At 54.4% G+C, this 15,100-nt stretch overlaps 2 protein-coding genes across 6 annotated transcripts in view; one reads left to right on the top strand and one right to left on the bottom strand.

Moving 5' to 3' along the window:
- ZBTB4 (zinc finger and BTB domain containing 4) overlaps positions 1–4,707 on the top strand; it is a 16,499-nt gene extending 11,792 nt beyond the window's left edge. For both annotated transcript variants that reach the window (XM_047757057.1, XM_047757058.1), the window contains exon 4: positions 132–4,707. In XM_047757057.1, the coding sequence (XP_047613013.1) occupies positions 132–2,091 (1,960 nt within the window). In that variant the 3' untranslated portion in view covers positions 2,092–4,707. The remainder of the gene's footprint in view (positions 1–131) is intronic.
- CHRNB1 (cholinergic receptor nicotinic beta 1 subunit) overlaps positions 1–15,100 on the bottom strand; it is a 19,849-nt gene extending 4,749 nt beyond the window's left edge. The window contains exons 1-11 of one of the 4 annotated variants that reach the window (XM_047757059.1): positions 14,942–15,097; positions 14,717–14,856; positions 14,113–14,157; positions 13,516–13,625; positions 13,072–13,180; positions 12,539–12,686; positions 12,039–12,248; positions 8,108–8,331; positions 7,437–7,618; positions 6,933–7,080; positions 4,282–6,639 (exon numbers count right to left, since the gene is read on the bottom strand). In XM_047757059.1, the coding sequence (XP_047613015.1) occupies positions 6,499–6,639; positions 6,933–7,080; positions 7,437–7,618; positions 8,108–8,331; positions 12,039–12,248; positions 12,539–12,686; positions 13,072–13,180; positions 13,516–13,625; positions 14,113–14,157; positions 14,717–14,856; positions 14,942–15,002 (1,518 nt within the window). In that variant the 5' untranslated portion in view covers positions 15,003–15,097 and the 3' untranslated portion in view covers positions 4,282–6,498. Of the gene's footprint in view, positions 1–4,281; positions 6,640–6,932; positions 7,081–7,436; positions 7,619–8,107; positions 8,332–12,038; positions 12,249–12,538; positions 12,687–13,071; positions 13,181–13,515; positions 13,626–14,112; positions 14,158–14,361; positions 14,599–14,716; positions 14,857–14,941 lie in introns of those variants that run through there. The other 3 variants (XM_047757062.1, XM_047757060.1, XM_047757061.1) reach the window with 3 other exon arrangements.

Genomic DNA, 15,100 nt, shown 5'->3' with positions numbered 1-15,100 from the left:
TGGAGCAGATGGCTGGGCAGTTTGAGGTCTGAGTGGAGGCAAGAGAGGTCAGGGGACACTGAGGCCCTGGCTACAAGGCCCCTGACTCAAGTGGCTCTGTTTGTGCCCTCTCCCCTGCTGTCCTGGCACAGGTACCAGTGCATCTTCTGCTGGGAGACCTTTGTCACTTACTATAACCTGAAGACCCACCAGCGAACCTTCCACGGCATTAGCCCGGGCCTCCTGGCCAGTGAGAAGACCCCCAATGGAGGCTATAAGCCCAAGCTCAATACCCTCAAGCTATACCGCCTACTCCCCATGCGGGCGGCCAAGCGGCCCTACAAGACCTACAGCCAGGGAGCCCCCGAGGCCCCTCTCTCTCCAAGCCTCAACACACCGGCCCCCGCGGCAATGCCCGCCAGCCCACCGCCCGGACCCCCACCCGCCACAGAGCCCGGCCCCCCACCCTCTGTCATCACTTTTGCCCACCCTGCTCCCTCTGTCATTGTCCACGGGGGCAGCAGCGGTGGTGGAGCAGGGAGTGGGCCGGCCAGCACAGGGGGGGGCCAGGCCGCCTCGGTCATCACTTACACTGCTCCCCCACGGCCCCCCAAAAAACGTGAGTACCCACCTCCTCCCCCCGAACCTGCAGCCACGCCAACCAGCCCAGCCACCGCGGGCAGCCCAGCGACGGCCGCGGGGCCGGCCACAGCCACGGAGGAGGCCAAGGGCCGGAACCCGCGGGCCCCGAGGACTCTGACCTACACGGCCAAGCCAGCTGGCGGGATGGGCGGGGGCGGGGGTCCCCCCGCAGGGCCGGGCCGGGGCCCCTCTCAGCTTCAGGCTCCACCTCCACTGTGTCAGATCACTGTGCGAATTGGTGAGGAGGCGATTGTCAAGCGCCGCATCTCCGAGACGGACCTGCGGCCTGGGGAGCTGAGCGGAGAGGAGATGGAGGAGAGCGAGGACGAGGACGACGAGGACGAGGACGACGAGGACGAGGACGAGGAGCAGGACGAGGAGCAGGAATCCAAGGCGGGCGGGGAGGACCAGCTCTGGAGGCCCTACTACTACAAGCCCAAGCGCAAGGCCGGAGCCGCGGGCCCGGGCGGCGGCGGCGGCGGCGGCGGCGGCGGGATGCCCCGGGGCCGCCGGCCGCCCCGCTGGAGACAAAAGCCGGAGCGGAGGAGCTGGGAGGAGACCCCGGCGGCCGAGGGCCCCGCGGGGCGAGCCCGCGGCGAGCGGAGGCACCGCTGCGAGGACTGTGCCCAGACCTTCGCCACCCTGAGGAAGCTGCGGAAGCACCAGGAGGCCCACGGCGGCTCGCACGGCGCCCGGGCCGGCCGGAAGCCTTCCACCCGCTTCACCTGCCCTCACTGCGCCAAGGTGTGCAAGACGGCGGCCGCCCTGAGCCGCCACGGGCAGAGGCACGCGGCCGAGCGGCCCGGGGGCGCCCCCACGCCCGTCATTGCCTACTCCAAGGGCAGCGCGGGCTCCAGACCCGGGGAGGTCAAGGAGGAGGCCCCCCAAGAGATGCAGGTCTCCTCATCCAGCGGGGAGGCAGGCGGCGGGAGCGCTGCTGCTGAGGAAGCTTCCGAGACGGCCTCTCTCCAGGACCCTGTCATCTCAGGGGGTGAGGAGCCCTCTGTGGTGGCAGGAGGGGGCACCTATGCATACCCACCTGTGCAGGAGTTTCCACTGGCTCTGATTGGGAGCGGCCGGGAATCCGGCAGTGGCAGGGGAAAACCTGGCAGCGAGGGGCCAGGGGGAGCTGGGGAGGGGGACCGGATGGAGGGGATGGGGGCTGCCAAAGTCACCTTCTACCCCGAGCCCTACCCGCTCGTCTACGGCCCCCAGCTCCTTGCCGCCTACCCTTACAACTTCAGCAACTTGGCCGCTCTCCCAGTGGCTCTTAACATGGTCCTACCTGATGAGAAGGGTGGGGGGGCCCTTCCCTTCCTACCAGGGGTCTTTGGCTACGCAGTCAATCCACAAGCAGCACCCCCTACCCCCCCAACCCCACCCCCTCCGACTCTTCCTCCCCCAGTCCCCCCTAAGGGAGAAGGGGAAAGAGCAGGGGTGGAAAGAACCCAGAAGGGAGATGTGGGGTGAGCTCTGGGCCCAGATCCCCCTTTCACCAGATGCCACCCTCCCTGAACCCCCGCCACTACCAGCTCCCTGGCCTCCCTGCCCCTTGGGAGCCCCTCTTGTGCAGGGACTTAGGGGCCTCTGGAGCTCAGGGGTCAGGCTGCTTTGTGTGAGATTGTAGTTTTCCCATCACCTGGGAAGGGATCGTTGGTGGTTCCTCTCTCAGTTCTCCTCCAGGGAATGGCCTCCACGAGGGGCAGGGCCAGCTCCCATCCCTTCTCCAGCCCTTGGGGCAACTGAGCAATATACTTACATGACTCTCTACTCACGGCCCCCACCAGCTCTGAATGTCTAACCCTCCCCACCCCACCCCACCCCCGATTCGTAAACCCAGGGGGAAACCATCTCTCTCATCTAATGATCCCCCGCATTCTGAAGCTTTCTCTAAGCCCTTGCCCAGATGCTTCCTAGCACATTCCATTCTTTGTGGCCCAGGGCCTGGACCAGACCATTGTGATACCTGACACCCACCCAGCCGGGAGCGGGAGCCAGGCTTGGGATTCCGTTCTTCCAAGGGTGGGTTCCCGCATCCCTGTCTCCTTCCCGTTAAGAGGCCATGCCTTTCTTGGCTTCCATGCCTTTGGATCTTCCATACTCCTCCTTATACTCCTAGACTCTGGAGAGGGCCTCTTCCAGTCCAGGTCAAGGAGGTGCTGGGGGGGAGGGCTACCTGACTGTCCCATGGCTGAGTACTTTCCTGGCCCAGGGCAGCATTAATCTCGGCCCTACCTTGACCCCCAAATCTAGTGAGCCCCAGACTCTTCCAAGGCGAAAGAGGTGGGCAGATGGCACCTCTACCTGCCTCTACATATGGCCTCTTCTAGGCTAAGCCAGATTTGGGGGCCAGGAGGGAGGAGCTCTGTGTGGGATGGGGAAGGGAATCTACTTTCTCCCTGTATTTTTCCCGATGGTTTCTCCCAGACTAGACCAAATAGCCAGAAAAATGATGGGGGTTGGATGGGTAGGTAAGCCCAAGATTTGCACATGACCTCCCATCCCTACCTTTACCCCCATCTTCCCCAGTTATCTCCTCCCTCACCAATCACTCCAGATGGTTTCGGGGGAACCATGCTACTCCCTTGGTGGGCTTTGGGGTATTCCCACCAACTGTCCCTCCAAAATAGCACCTTACACCCCTTCTTTGACTCAGTTCCCACACCCAAAGATCCCAGCCTAAGGATGGGGTGCAGGGACCTTATAAGTCCCTAATCCCTAATTTGCACTAGTTAACCCTGGTCAGGGGTCCCTATGTTTCCTTCCAGTGGGGGAGCTGAAGAAATGTCTGCTCCTCACTCTCTTGGATAACTGGGCCTCCCCACGCTGTGATTGGATGAACATTGCCCATCCGCCCACCTCCCCTCAAACACACAAAAACAAAAAGCTCACAAGGGGAGAGCCGGTTCAGGGGAGCAAATCTGATCAATGGGAATTAGAGGAGTGCAGTTTAAAAAGGGGAAAAGTTGTTGTCCTCACCACGGCAGCCTTTTTCCCAGCTACTGTTTCTGGGGCCAAGATGGCTGCCCTCTCGACCGAGGCTGACAGGGCAAGATCATGGCTTTTGGAGGGAGGGGGTTTGGGCCGAGGGGCAGGAGCCTCCTCCTGCCTGCCCTCCCCCTCCCAGAGGATGGAAAGGGGAGGTTTTTCGACAGGCTCCCTGAATGTTAACCACGGGGGAGTGTCGCTCCTTCACTCCTCCTCTGTCTCTTTGCACTTTTCTTGGTCTTGGCCACAGTCCGAGTGAAGAGTTTCCTACTGAATGTACTGAGTTCCAATTTTTAAGGGGGAGAAAAGTTTAAAACAGGGAAAAAATGAAAAAAAAAAAATCACTAAAAAAAAATTCCCACAAATCTTGTTTCTGGCACTTTAGAAAAACTGCGAAAAAAAAAAAACGTACATAATAAAGAATACTATATATATATATCTCTACACACAAATTATATATATATATATACATATATATATATACACAGCGGAACCATGAGAGAGACTGAGGAAGGCCTTGGAGGCAAAGGGCAGATGCGATGACAGTTCCCCTGTATCCTTAACCTGCACTCCTCGAGGCAGAGGCACAGGAGGTGGAAGGAGTTGAGGATGGACCGGGGAATCTGAATTTCAGAACAGGTCAAAATTGTAACACCATGGACATTTTGGGAGAACTGAGATTGTAGACATTTATTTTTTTGAAACTATGATTTAGGAAACTAGTTCCCAGAATTTGGTGGTTCTGGGCAACAAAGGAGATTGTGGCGAAATAGAGATTAAAATATATGTATCTGAGCTGGGGAACTTGAATATTGTGACTTTCAGATGTTGGAAATTGGGGACTTTGCAATTTCGTCTTTTGAAATTTATCAAGTCTTGTCAGCTTGTGCCCTCTTTCCCCATGTTCCCTGGGAAGAAGGGTGACGGTGGAGTGGGAAAGCCACTGGTTCTGTGCCACAGCACGCAAGATTTAGAATTCTACAGACTCTAGCTCTATACGTAGTGAGGACCCAGATTTAGAGAAACTGACCAATATTTATCTCCGCATTTGTGTGTGTGTCCAACTCTCTAGGCCAATAAACCAACAAGACAAACAAACTGTGCTCCGCAGTGGGATGCCAGGTGCAATTATTGGCGTGGTTGGTGGGGCTGGCTGGACAGGGACACGCTACCCTTGTCCCACAGGGATCCCTGAGGGTCGAAGCCCTGTTCTCCCTCTTAGGACAACAACTTCCTGCCACTGAGTAGGTGTGAGAGCTTGTCGACCCAAGGGTCTTTACAGTAATTGGCTGCAGCCACTAGGCTCATGCTGACTTTGCTCTGACCTCCAGGCAGAAACGTTAACCCAGTCCAGTTCACACAGCCTGCTGGGCACTGTGAGATCTTCAGGTCCCTGAAAGGCTCTGCCTTCAACCAGGGCCAAACTGAAAGAAAACTGAGGCACAAAATGTGTGATGGCCATAAGAGACACCAATACCCTTTTGGGTTTTCTTGGCTGTAGCAGCTTAACGTGGGGGCTCAGTGCCCCAGAACCAGAGAACTGAGATCTCTGGGCTGCAGCGGTGAAAGGGCCAAATCCTAACCACTAGACCACCAGAGAACTCCCCCCACCAACAGCCTTTTCTTGTTCCACTGCTAGCCTCCCAGGGGCTTCATTTCCTTGCCTCCCCTCCCCTCCCCTGTATTTTGTCTAGTGTTACGCAGGGGTCTGCATGTAACATGAGTGAAGCTAGTGAGGGTGGGGACTTTGATGAATTCTGGTACAAATACATTGACCAGAGTGGGCAGCCGCTAATCAGCTCTAGCAGGGGGCTGCCAAAAGGGGAATCAGAGCTGGTGTTTCTGTAGTTCTGAAAAATCTTCAAGAGAAGCCAGAAATCCAAATTTCTCCAAGAAATATCCACATTTTAAAAGCAGCAAACCAATTCAAATTGAACATTCTGCCGGTCAACAGTATGGACCAAACAAAACACACCAGTTTGCAACCTCTGATGCATACCGCACGATGCTTTTGGGAAGGTGGCGGAGCTGCGCCCACAGCATACAGAAATCCCCAGACCAGGGATCAAACCCACGCCACGGCCAGCAACTGGAGCCACAGCAGTGACAACGCTGGATCCTTAATCCACTGTGCCACCAGGGAACTCCTTCATGGTGCTTTTGTTTCCCATCTTCTCAAATGATCCTCAGACTAGGGGGCAGATACTATTATGAGCTTCATTTTATAGATGGGAAAACTGAGGCACGGCAGTTTAGTAACTTGTCCAAAGTTTGAGTACCAAAGCTGGAGCCTGAAGCTTATAAAGTGAGCTTTTTTTATCCTCATTACAAACGCACCCTTTAAAAAAACAACCTTTTTTTCATCCTAAAGATAATACTTATTACAAAATGCAACAAACTACAGAATCGTAAAAACAAAGAAAGAAATGACCACTTGTCCCAACATGCAAACATAAACACTACTACTTAGTGTATCTCCTCATAGGAAAAGAAATGTCCCTATTCGTACGGCCAATGTGAAGCACCTACTATATAGGTTAAGACTTGCGCTAGGTGCTGGAGGTATTACAGTGAATGAGACATAGGTCCTGCCCTCAGAAGGCTTACAGTCTAGTTCTTGCTCTTTGTTCCACGCACTGCGAACCCAGATGCAAATATTCAAAGGAGCTTCTTCAAGAAGCTAAAGAGTAAACGACCAGATAGTGCGTTTCAAGTGGGCCCCAGCCCCCCATCTGTCCAGTCCCACTTAGGCTTCCTCCCTAGAAACGAACTCATGAGAAGCCTGGATTTCTACTGAAGGAGTTAAGATGCAAAAAGGGCTAGGACTTGAGAGTACTGCCCGACTCCCAATTCAGCTGGCCAAGGACCTGAGTCTCGGCCCTCGCAGCCTCAAGGAAAGGGGTCGGCAGGTGGCAAGTGGTATGTGGCATCCAGAAAGATGACGAGGGTCCCGACGCTCGTGAAGATGATGAAGGTCCACAGGAAGAGGCGGTCCACTACCATGGCCACAAATTGCCAATCCTCCTTCAGCTGGGGGATGGCAAAGGAAACTCTTCCTGAGCTCCAGACCCCCAGGGAAGGCCGCCTCCAAGGCCCTGTACCCCACCCTGTACCACAGCTTTGAGGCAAGCGCGGGCTGCAGAAGAGCGGAGAGCGAAACCTCCTGCTTTGGACGGAAGGTACCGTCCGCGGGAGCAGGGGGAGGACCAAGTGAGGCCAACTTCCAATCAGAAATAAAACCGAGGGCTAGGGGCGGGGCCTGAGTTCGAGTGTGGACGCAAGACCCCCCCCTCCAGGCCCTGCTGTACCCTCTTTGGACTTACCGCGTCGTGGTCCTCCTGTTCCTGCAGCTGCCGAGCGATGTAGCTGATCGAGGAAACGACCTCCCGCAGCTCGGGAGGCAGGCCCACAGCCCGGTTTGGACCATCGACAAGTCGCCGCGGGTCCGGGGCAGATAGTTCAGGCTGGAATCTGGAAGAGGGCGGGACGGCTTGGCCACGCCCCGGGCGCAGACTCATCCAGCGCGGGTGCTCAAGGCCCCGCCCCAACTCCCTCCTCCAATGCCCGTCCGGGTTTCAAAACCTGAAAGGACCCTTCGGGCTCTCGCCCGATAACCGCGACCTCGCTAGCCTTCCGCAATTCCACCTATCCCCTTAAGCTTTAGTTACCACCTCTCCGCAAAGTGGGCAACAGAAGAACTACTACAACTCCCATGATGCTCAACCATAGTATCCTCCAGGAGCTTAGGCCGCCTGCCTCCGCACGATCTTCTGGGAATTGTAGTTCTCCCTCTCCCTTCTAGGTGAGCGATGGGGAGTGGATACTACCTGTTGGGTTTGGGGAAGAGAAAATCATTTGGCGGCTTGCGGATGAAATATTCATCGGTTCCCCGACCCCAGCCACTTCCTGGAGAATCCCTGAGGGCTACAGGAGGTGGTTCCGGCATCTGGTCTCTCTCAGGTTTGGGCCTCTTCAGGCCCAGGTACAGAGGGAGTTTAAGGATGAAGATCTGCAGAGCAGAAGAAAAGGCGTGTTGGAGGGGCTCTCATGCTGTCAGACCCAAAGGGAAGCCGCCAACCACCCGACTCCACATGTCCATTCCTGTGCATGCCAGCATCCGGCCCACGGACGAAAGGCAACCACAGCCCAAGAGTTCCGAAGTGGGTTGGGAGGCATCCTGACTGCAAAGGAACTTCTGAGGGCTTCCACCCTGATAGTACCTAACCCTGAGAATGCTTCCCTGGGACCCACGATGGGCAGTATTGATGAAGAGAGTCTGGGATCTATGCAATGATAATAATGGGAGGATAAAATTAATGGTGCAACATTTCAACACCCAAAGGCCTTGGCACTTTGACACTCTACCCGGAGTTGTAGACTCTCCCTCAGGTCCTTGAAAGGGAAGGTGGACGTTGGTGGGAGGGAGGAGCGATACCTGGACAGAAAGCCAAATGCTAGGATGGAGAGTTAACACACAGGTTGGAGTCGATTTTCTCACCTGACGGACCCAAGGGGGCATTTGGTGGGTGTGGGGTGAGCGATGGTGCAGGTTGAGGACTACGACGCTAAGGATGACTGAGAAGGTGACGAGGACCATGGTAAACATGAGGTACTTGATGATGATGGGGACAGACAGGGAGGTCTCAGGCACTTTGTCTGCCAGCAGCAGCAGGAACACAGTGAGCGTCAGCAGGGCAAAGATCGAGAGCCCCATCTTCTCTCCTTGGGGGACAGAGGGGAAGGATTAGGTTTTGCTGTAAGGCAATCTCCGTGGCATAATCAGTGACCATGCCGCCAGCCCACTTCAAGGACAGGATTTTGGGGAGTTCCCGTTGTGGCGCAGTGGTTAACGAATCCGACTAGGAACCATGAAGTTGTGGGTTCCATCCCTGGCCTTGCTCACTGGGTTAAGGATCCAGCATTGCCGTGAGCTGTGGTGTAAGTCGAAGACTCCAGCTCAGATCCCGAGTTGCAGCGGCTGTGGTGTAGGCCGGAGGCTACAGCTCCGATTAGACCCCTAGCCTGGGAACCTCCATATGCCGAGGGAGTGGCCTTAGAAAAAAGGCAAAAAGACAAAAAAATAAAAAATAAAAAATAGGACAGGCTTTTGGAAGGGCCAACTGCAAGTCATGCAAATGACTCCTACATTTATAGCTTCGACCTGGACTTATGCCCCAAAATTCCAGACTTGCATCCACCTGCCTACCTAGCCTCTCCATTTGGGCATCCAATAGACACCTCAAACTTAACCTTCCAAAATTTAATTCCCTCACCACCATCTCCGCCTATAGGCTTCTCCATTTCACAAATGATAACTCCACTTTCCTGTGGCTCAGGCCAAAAACCTTTGAGTCCTTCTCAGCTCTCCTCTCTCTTATCCCATATCCAATCCATACCAAACCCTCTTGGCTCTACCTTCACAATGTATCCTGAAACTGGAGTTCCCACCGTGGCGCATCAGAAACGAATCCGACTAGGAACCTTGCTCAGTGGGTTAGGAACCCGGCGTTGCCGTGAGCTGTGGTGTAGGTTGCAGATGTGGCTCAGATCCCGCGTGGCTGTGGCTATGGCTGTGGCATAGGCTGGCAGCTAGAGCTCCAATTTGACCCCTAGCCTGGAAGCCTCTATATGCCACAGGTGCAGCCCTAAAAAGACAAAAGACAAAAAAAAATGTATCCTGAAACTGATGAGTTGTCACATCTACCACGGCATCCTGGTACAAGCCACCATTACCTCAGGTCTGAGTTATGACAAAGGTTTTCTCTTGGCTTCATCCTTTGCCCCCCTGCTGACTGTTCTCAACAGAGCAGCCAGCTTGATGCTGTTAAAATGTAAATCAGATCATATCCCTCTTCTTCTCAAAACCTTCCAGTGACTTTCCATTCCCTTTAGCATAAACGCTGAAGCCCTTACTACCACTGTCTGCGAGCCTTTCCATGAGCTCTTTGACTTCATCGGGGGGTTTTCTCTCCTGCTTATTTCATTCAGTTCCACTGGCTCTTTCTCAAATATGCAAGGCACACTCCCACCCCAGAGCCTTTGTACACACTGCTAACTCCTCCTGGTGGTTTTTCGCCCCAGACATCTACCAGGCTCATTCTCTCACTTCCTTTAAGTCTCTGTTCAAATATTGATCGAGTATTCCCTTTTTCGTGAGGCATTCACTGACCATCCTATTGTTAAATTGCAACCCCTGCCCCCATTCTCATCCTCCCATAATCCTTCGCCAACTTCACTTTTCCTTCTTAGGACTTTCCCTCTTCTAATACACTATCTGACAGATTTATTTATTCATTTTGGTCTTTTGGTCTTTTTTTTTCCTAGGGCCGCACCCACGGCATATGGAGGTTCCCAGGCTAGGGGTCAAACCGGAGCCGGAGCCGCCAGCCTACACCACAGCCACAGCCATGCCGGACCCGAGCCGCGTCTGTGACCTACACCACAGCTCAGGGCAACGCTGGATCCTTCACCCACTGAGCGAGGCCAGGGATCGAACCCGCAACCTCATGGTTCCCAGTTGGATTCATTAACCGCTGAGCCACGATGGGAACTCCTAATGGCTTTATTTATTATGTTTACTGACTGTCTCCCCCACTAGAATGCACTAGAGTATAAATTCCATGAGAGCAGGGAGTTCTTTCTTTTTCATTCACTGATGTATTCCCAGTGTCTTGAACATTATAGATACTTGACAGATAATTGCTGCCTGAATGAATGGGCCAACCCCTGTAGCAGGAACCAGATAGCAATTTGAAGGATCTAATAATGAAACAAAGTACATAAGAATATGCCAGGTGGCTGCTTATTCCTGTGACACGCAACAGGCACTGCAAACTTCATGGAAGGTATTGAAATAAATAACTTTTATGATCTCTTCTACTTTAGTCCTATAATATTGGGTTCCAAGTTTTGCCATGCTCCAGAAGAAAGCAGTTACGTGTGGAAGTGTGTTCTAGAACTTCCTCCCTCTCCTTCCTGAGACAGACAGAGGACTGGATTCCAGCGAGAAGGAAAGCATATTTTGAATACCAGAGTTTAGGATATCAGTCTCTGAATCAGACTGGGGGGTTGGAATAGCAGCACTTCCTCTCTCTACTATGTAATGTCAGGCGAATGACTTAAACTTTCTTAGCTTCTTTATCCTCCTCTGCAAAACGGGAAGACAGTTCAGCACTTACCTCATAAAGTTGTGAAGATCAGAATTGAGTTAATATGTATAACATATTATTTGCATTATCTTTTTTTTTTGTCTTTTTGGGGCTGCACCTGCAGCATATGGAGGTTCCCAGGCTAGGGGTCCAATCAGAGCTACAGCTGCCAGCCTACGCCAGAGCCACAGCAACACCAGCTCCGAGCCACGTCTTCAACCCACACCACAGCTCGCGGCAACACCGGGGCCCTAACCCAAGGAGTGAGGCCAGGGATTGAACCTGCAACCTCATGGTTCCTAGTCAGATTCATTTCTGATGCGCCACGACGGGAACTCCTACTGTATTATCTTATAACAAGTGTTCAAAATTAGCAAAGACAATACCTACAATTGCACAAAATTTACAGAGTACTAGGCATAGTTCTATTAACTCAGTTAATCCTCAAAATAATCCTATGCAGTAGGGACAATGACTGTCCTATTTCCAGATCAGGAAACTGGAAGTTGCCCAAGGTTACTCTGCGAACACATCACGCTGTCTTCCAAAGAAATGTTGGCTCTTATTTCCAAGGGAGACAGGAGGTTAAAGGACTAGCTGGCGACAGCAGGAGGGGAGGGAGGATGTCAGAATGGGGAAGGGAGAGGAAGGGTTATCTAAGCCTGGGAGATGGCTGGCCAGAGCTCTGGGGGTTCCAAGGATGAGCTGCTGGGATTCTTTTTTTTTTTTTTTTTTTTTTTTTGCCATTTCTTGGGCCGCTCCAGCGGCATATGGAGGTTCCCAGGCTAGGGGTTGAATCGGAGCTGCAGCCACCGGCCTAGGCCAGAGCCACAGCAACGCAGGATCCGAGCCGCGTCTGCGACCTACACCACAGCTCATGGCAACACCGGATCGTTAACCCACTGAGCAAGGGCTGGGATCGAACCCGCAACCGCATGGTTCTTAGTCGGATGCGTTAACCACTGCGTCACGACGGGAACTCCTGGCTTTTTTTTTTCTTTTTTTTTTTTTTTGAGCTGCTGGGATTCTTAAGGGAAGAGTTCAGAAGTTACTGGGTGCAGAGAAGTGAGCGGCAGAGGGGAGGCAGAGCCTGAGACTAGAGGGAAAACCTGGAGGCAGACACATAGGCTCTGCTTGAAGGGAAAAGCTGGGTGAGACCATTGATGGACAATGCAGGATGGCTTGAGTTGGCACGAAAACCTTGCCTGTATTACAGGGGAAGCAGACGAAGCTGAACTCTTGGTAAGAAGGAGTGGGGGGGCCCCTTCCCCCCCCCCTTACCTGCATCTGGTGGCAGGTAGAAGACGAAGATGGCCAGGATCGTGATGAGGATGCATGGGGCAATGACGTTGACCAGGTAGAAGAGAGGCTTCCGGCGAATGATGAGGTAGAAGGTGACTTCTTCCCGCCGTCCTTCCCCTCCTCCCCTAGGATCTGCTGGAGGCTGGATTAGCCGAGAAGGCTTGTGGATAATCTCCCATTGGCCATTCTCTTGGAGATGGGGGGCGGGGTGGGAAGAAGAGCAAAAGGGGATACAGATGTGGGACTTATCTCCGTGGTGCCAGATATGGCTTTCTCTGCCACCTCCTAGAGCAGAGGGGATAAAAGTGGCTGGAAAACCCCCCTTGAATAAACTCGAACAAGTCTCAATTTCCATATCCACAGAATATAGTCATACCTGACATGCCCACCCCATAGGGACTCACTAATGGGGTACACTCATCAGCCTGTTAGAAGCTGAAAATTATAAACCCATGGGCATGGGAGCCAGGTCTACTCACCGATGAAGGTCCCTTCATGAATGTGCACTTCCTGCCGCTCCTGCCCGTCGGGACCCAAGCCGGTCTGCAGGCTGACCTCTGAGCTGTCATAGCTATAGGAACTGAACACCATGGTGCAGTTCTGCCAGTCAAAGGGGAAGTAGGTGACCTGGATGGAGCGGGGAGTCACTAGAGCAGCCAGAGGTCTAGGTCAGGGCTGGGGGGGGGGGAGGTCACAGGGTAGATAGAGATCAGAGGATCTGGGGCACCTGGGAGATAGGGACCACCAGGGGCGGTGACAAAGAAGCAGGGTCACAGAGGAATCGGAAGGTTATTTGAAGAGACCATGGACAAAGGAAGGGGTCCCTGAGGAAGAATGGAAGTCAATGAAAGTGAACGGAGAAGAGGAAACTAACAGAAAATCAGGAGGGCAAGAGCGATGTGAGGGTCCTCAGGGATATTGGAGGAGGGATGGGAGTCTGGGGAGTCAGGGTGTCAGAGAAAAAGCAGGCTTTCTCGGAGTGCCTTGAGCTTGCCAGGCAGAGCCCGGAGACCTGGATGCTGCAGCTGCTTCGATAGATGCCCGGGGGCCGCCAGCGCACGGAGCCGTCAGAGGACACCACGACGTTGATGTCCAGAGCCACGTCAAAATTTCCGTCATTGCTGCAAGGAAAGAATCTTCACATCTGAAACATGGCCCTGCTGGGCCTCCCAGACTTGGGAAACGTCTTACTTGTTTTTTTGGTTTTTTTTTTTTTTGTCTTTTTGCCATTTCTTGGGCTGCTCCCGCAGCATATGGAGGTTCCCAGGCTAGGGATCGAATCGGAGCCGTAGCCACAGCAACGCGGGATCCGAGCCGCATCTGCGACCTACACCACAGCTCACGGCAACGCCGGATCGTTAACCCACTGAGCAAGGGCAGGGATCGAACCTGCAACCTCATGGTTCCTAGTCGGATTCGTTAACCACTGCGCCACCACGGGAACTCCCCGTCTTACTTGTTTAGGAGCACCACGTCTGGTAGCCACACGGAGCCAGCGGTGATGCGGAGTGAATCGATGCCCTCGTGCTCCGCAGGGTCCCAGCTCAGCCTGTAGTCAGTCCACTCCTAAGGAAGCAGAGGCTGAGGGGCCGGCCGGGGGGAGCCTTGGAATGTGCGAAGGACGCCAGAGAATGGAGGGCCAGGGAGGGGAGCAGCGCAGGCATGGTTCTACAGGCCCGGGGCTCTGATGCTGGCTCCACCTGCACTCTTTGGGACCCTGTCTGTTGCTTTTCCCTTCCCTCTCATTGGGCCCCAATTTTTCATTCTGTAAAAGTGAGGGAGTTGCTCTGGCTCGCCTCCAACACAGTGGTTTTCAAACTGCATTAGCGGCCCTTGAATGGGTTGGGAATAAAAGGACCCCAAAGCAGGGTTAAAAAATAAAATAATGAAAAAATGCATGGAGTGCACCGCCCGTCATACACATAGGTATTGTTTCCTGAAACTTCATTTTCAGGTATAAATGTGATGCAAAAAATGGTCTCACTGGCGGGGAGATTCGAGGAAATTGTAAAGGCAGCAGGACACCCTCTCCCACCCTACGGGATGTCCGTACCAAATCTAAGTAGACCTTTGTGCTCATCTCCTCATCCTTCTCGTTCTAGAAGGGAAAAGTTTAAAGGGTAGATGTGATGTATTTGTAGAGAAATAAGGGGCTCAGTGGGTCAAACTCCCCCTGGAAACTCCCTCTTTTTCTGAATCCCACCCTCATGGGTCCAAGGCCCGCCTCCCATAAGCTGTTAGTTTAGGCCCCGCCTCTATCTCGCGGACTTCCTGTGGGCCTACCGCCAGCCAGTTCACCTACCAGTCCTCACACCCGCCGGCCTGAGTCTCCCCCCGCTGTTGATTATGGACCCTGTCCGGCACAAGCTCCGCCCCAGCCTGTGACCCCGCCTCAAGGTCCGCCCTCTGGCCCGTCCCTCGGCCCGAGCTCCGGATTCACCACCCTACCGGCTCTACACCAACCCTTCCTGCAGCCACGCCCACAGCTTGTCCATTGGTCCGATTTCAACCCAATCGCCGCTAAGGGCCAGTCCGTCTCCCAGCCTGGCCTCACCCCAGGCCCCGCCCCCAGCCATCCTTGGATTCCCACCCCGCCTAAAGCCACGCCCCCCAGCGGGCCAGTGGGCCAGACCTCAACTCCCCGCGTGCGCCCTCACCAGGCTGATGAGTTGCGCCAGGCTGAGACCAATGCTGACCCCGACGCGGTCTCCCACCTCCCGCGCCGGGCGCACGGAGCTATCATAGCCCGAGAAAAGTTTCTCGCGGAGTCGGCCCTCCGCCTCCGAGCCGAGGGCTCCTGGAGGAGGAGAGCACGAAATGAGGCCTTGGTACCCGGCCACGATCTCTGGCCCTGTCACTGTCCCTCTGAGGCCCAGACTTACCCGGGGCAAGCAGCGCCCCCACCGCCCCCAGCAGCAGCACCAGAAGCGCCCCTGAGGTCATAGCCAGCCCGCCTTACTCAGTGAGTTCGCTGGATGAGCCGCTGAGACAACCAGTGCAGGGGAAGTGACGAGGCGCCCAGGAATGTGCACCTGTTATTG

This window comes from Phacochoerus africanus, chromosome 14 (assembly GCF_016906955.1).
Source record: "Phacochoerus africanus isolate WHEZ1 chromosome 14, ROS_Pafr_v1, whole genome shotgun sequence".
Taxonomy (NCBI): domain Eukaryota; kingdom Metazoa; phylum Chordata; class Mammalia; order Artiodactyla; family Suidae; genus Phacochoerus; species Phacochoerus africanus.
The sequence above is the reverse complement of the archived record's forward strand: the minus strand, read 5'-3'. Positions and strand labels throughout refer to the sequence as shown.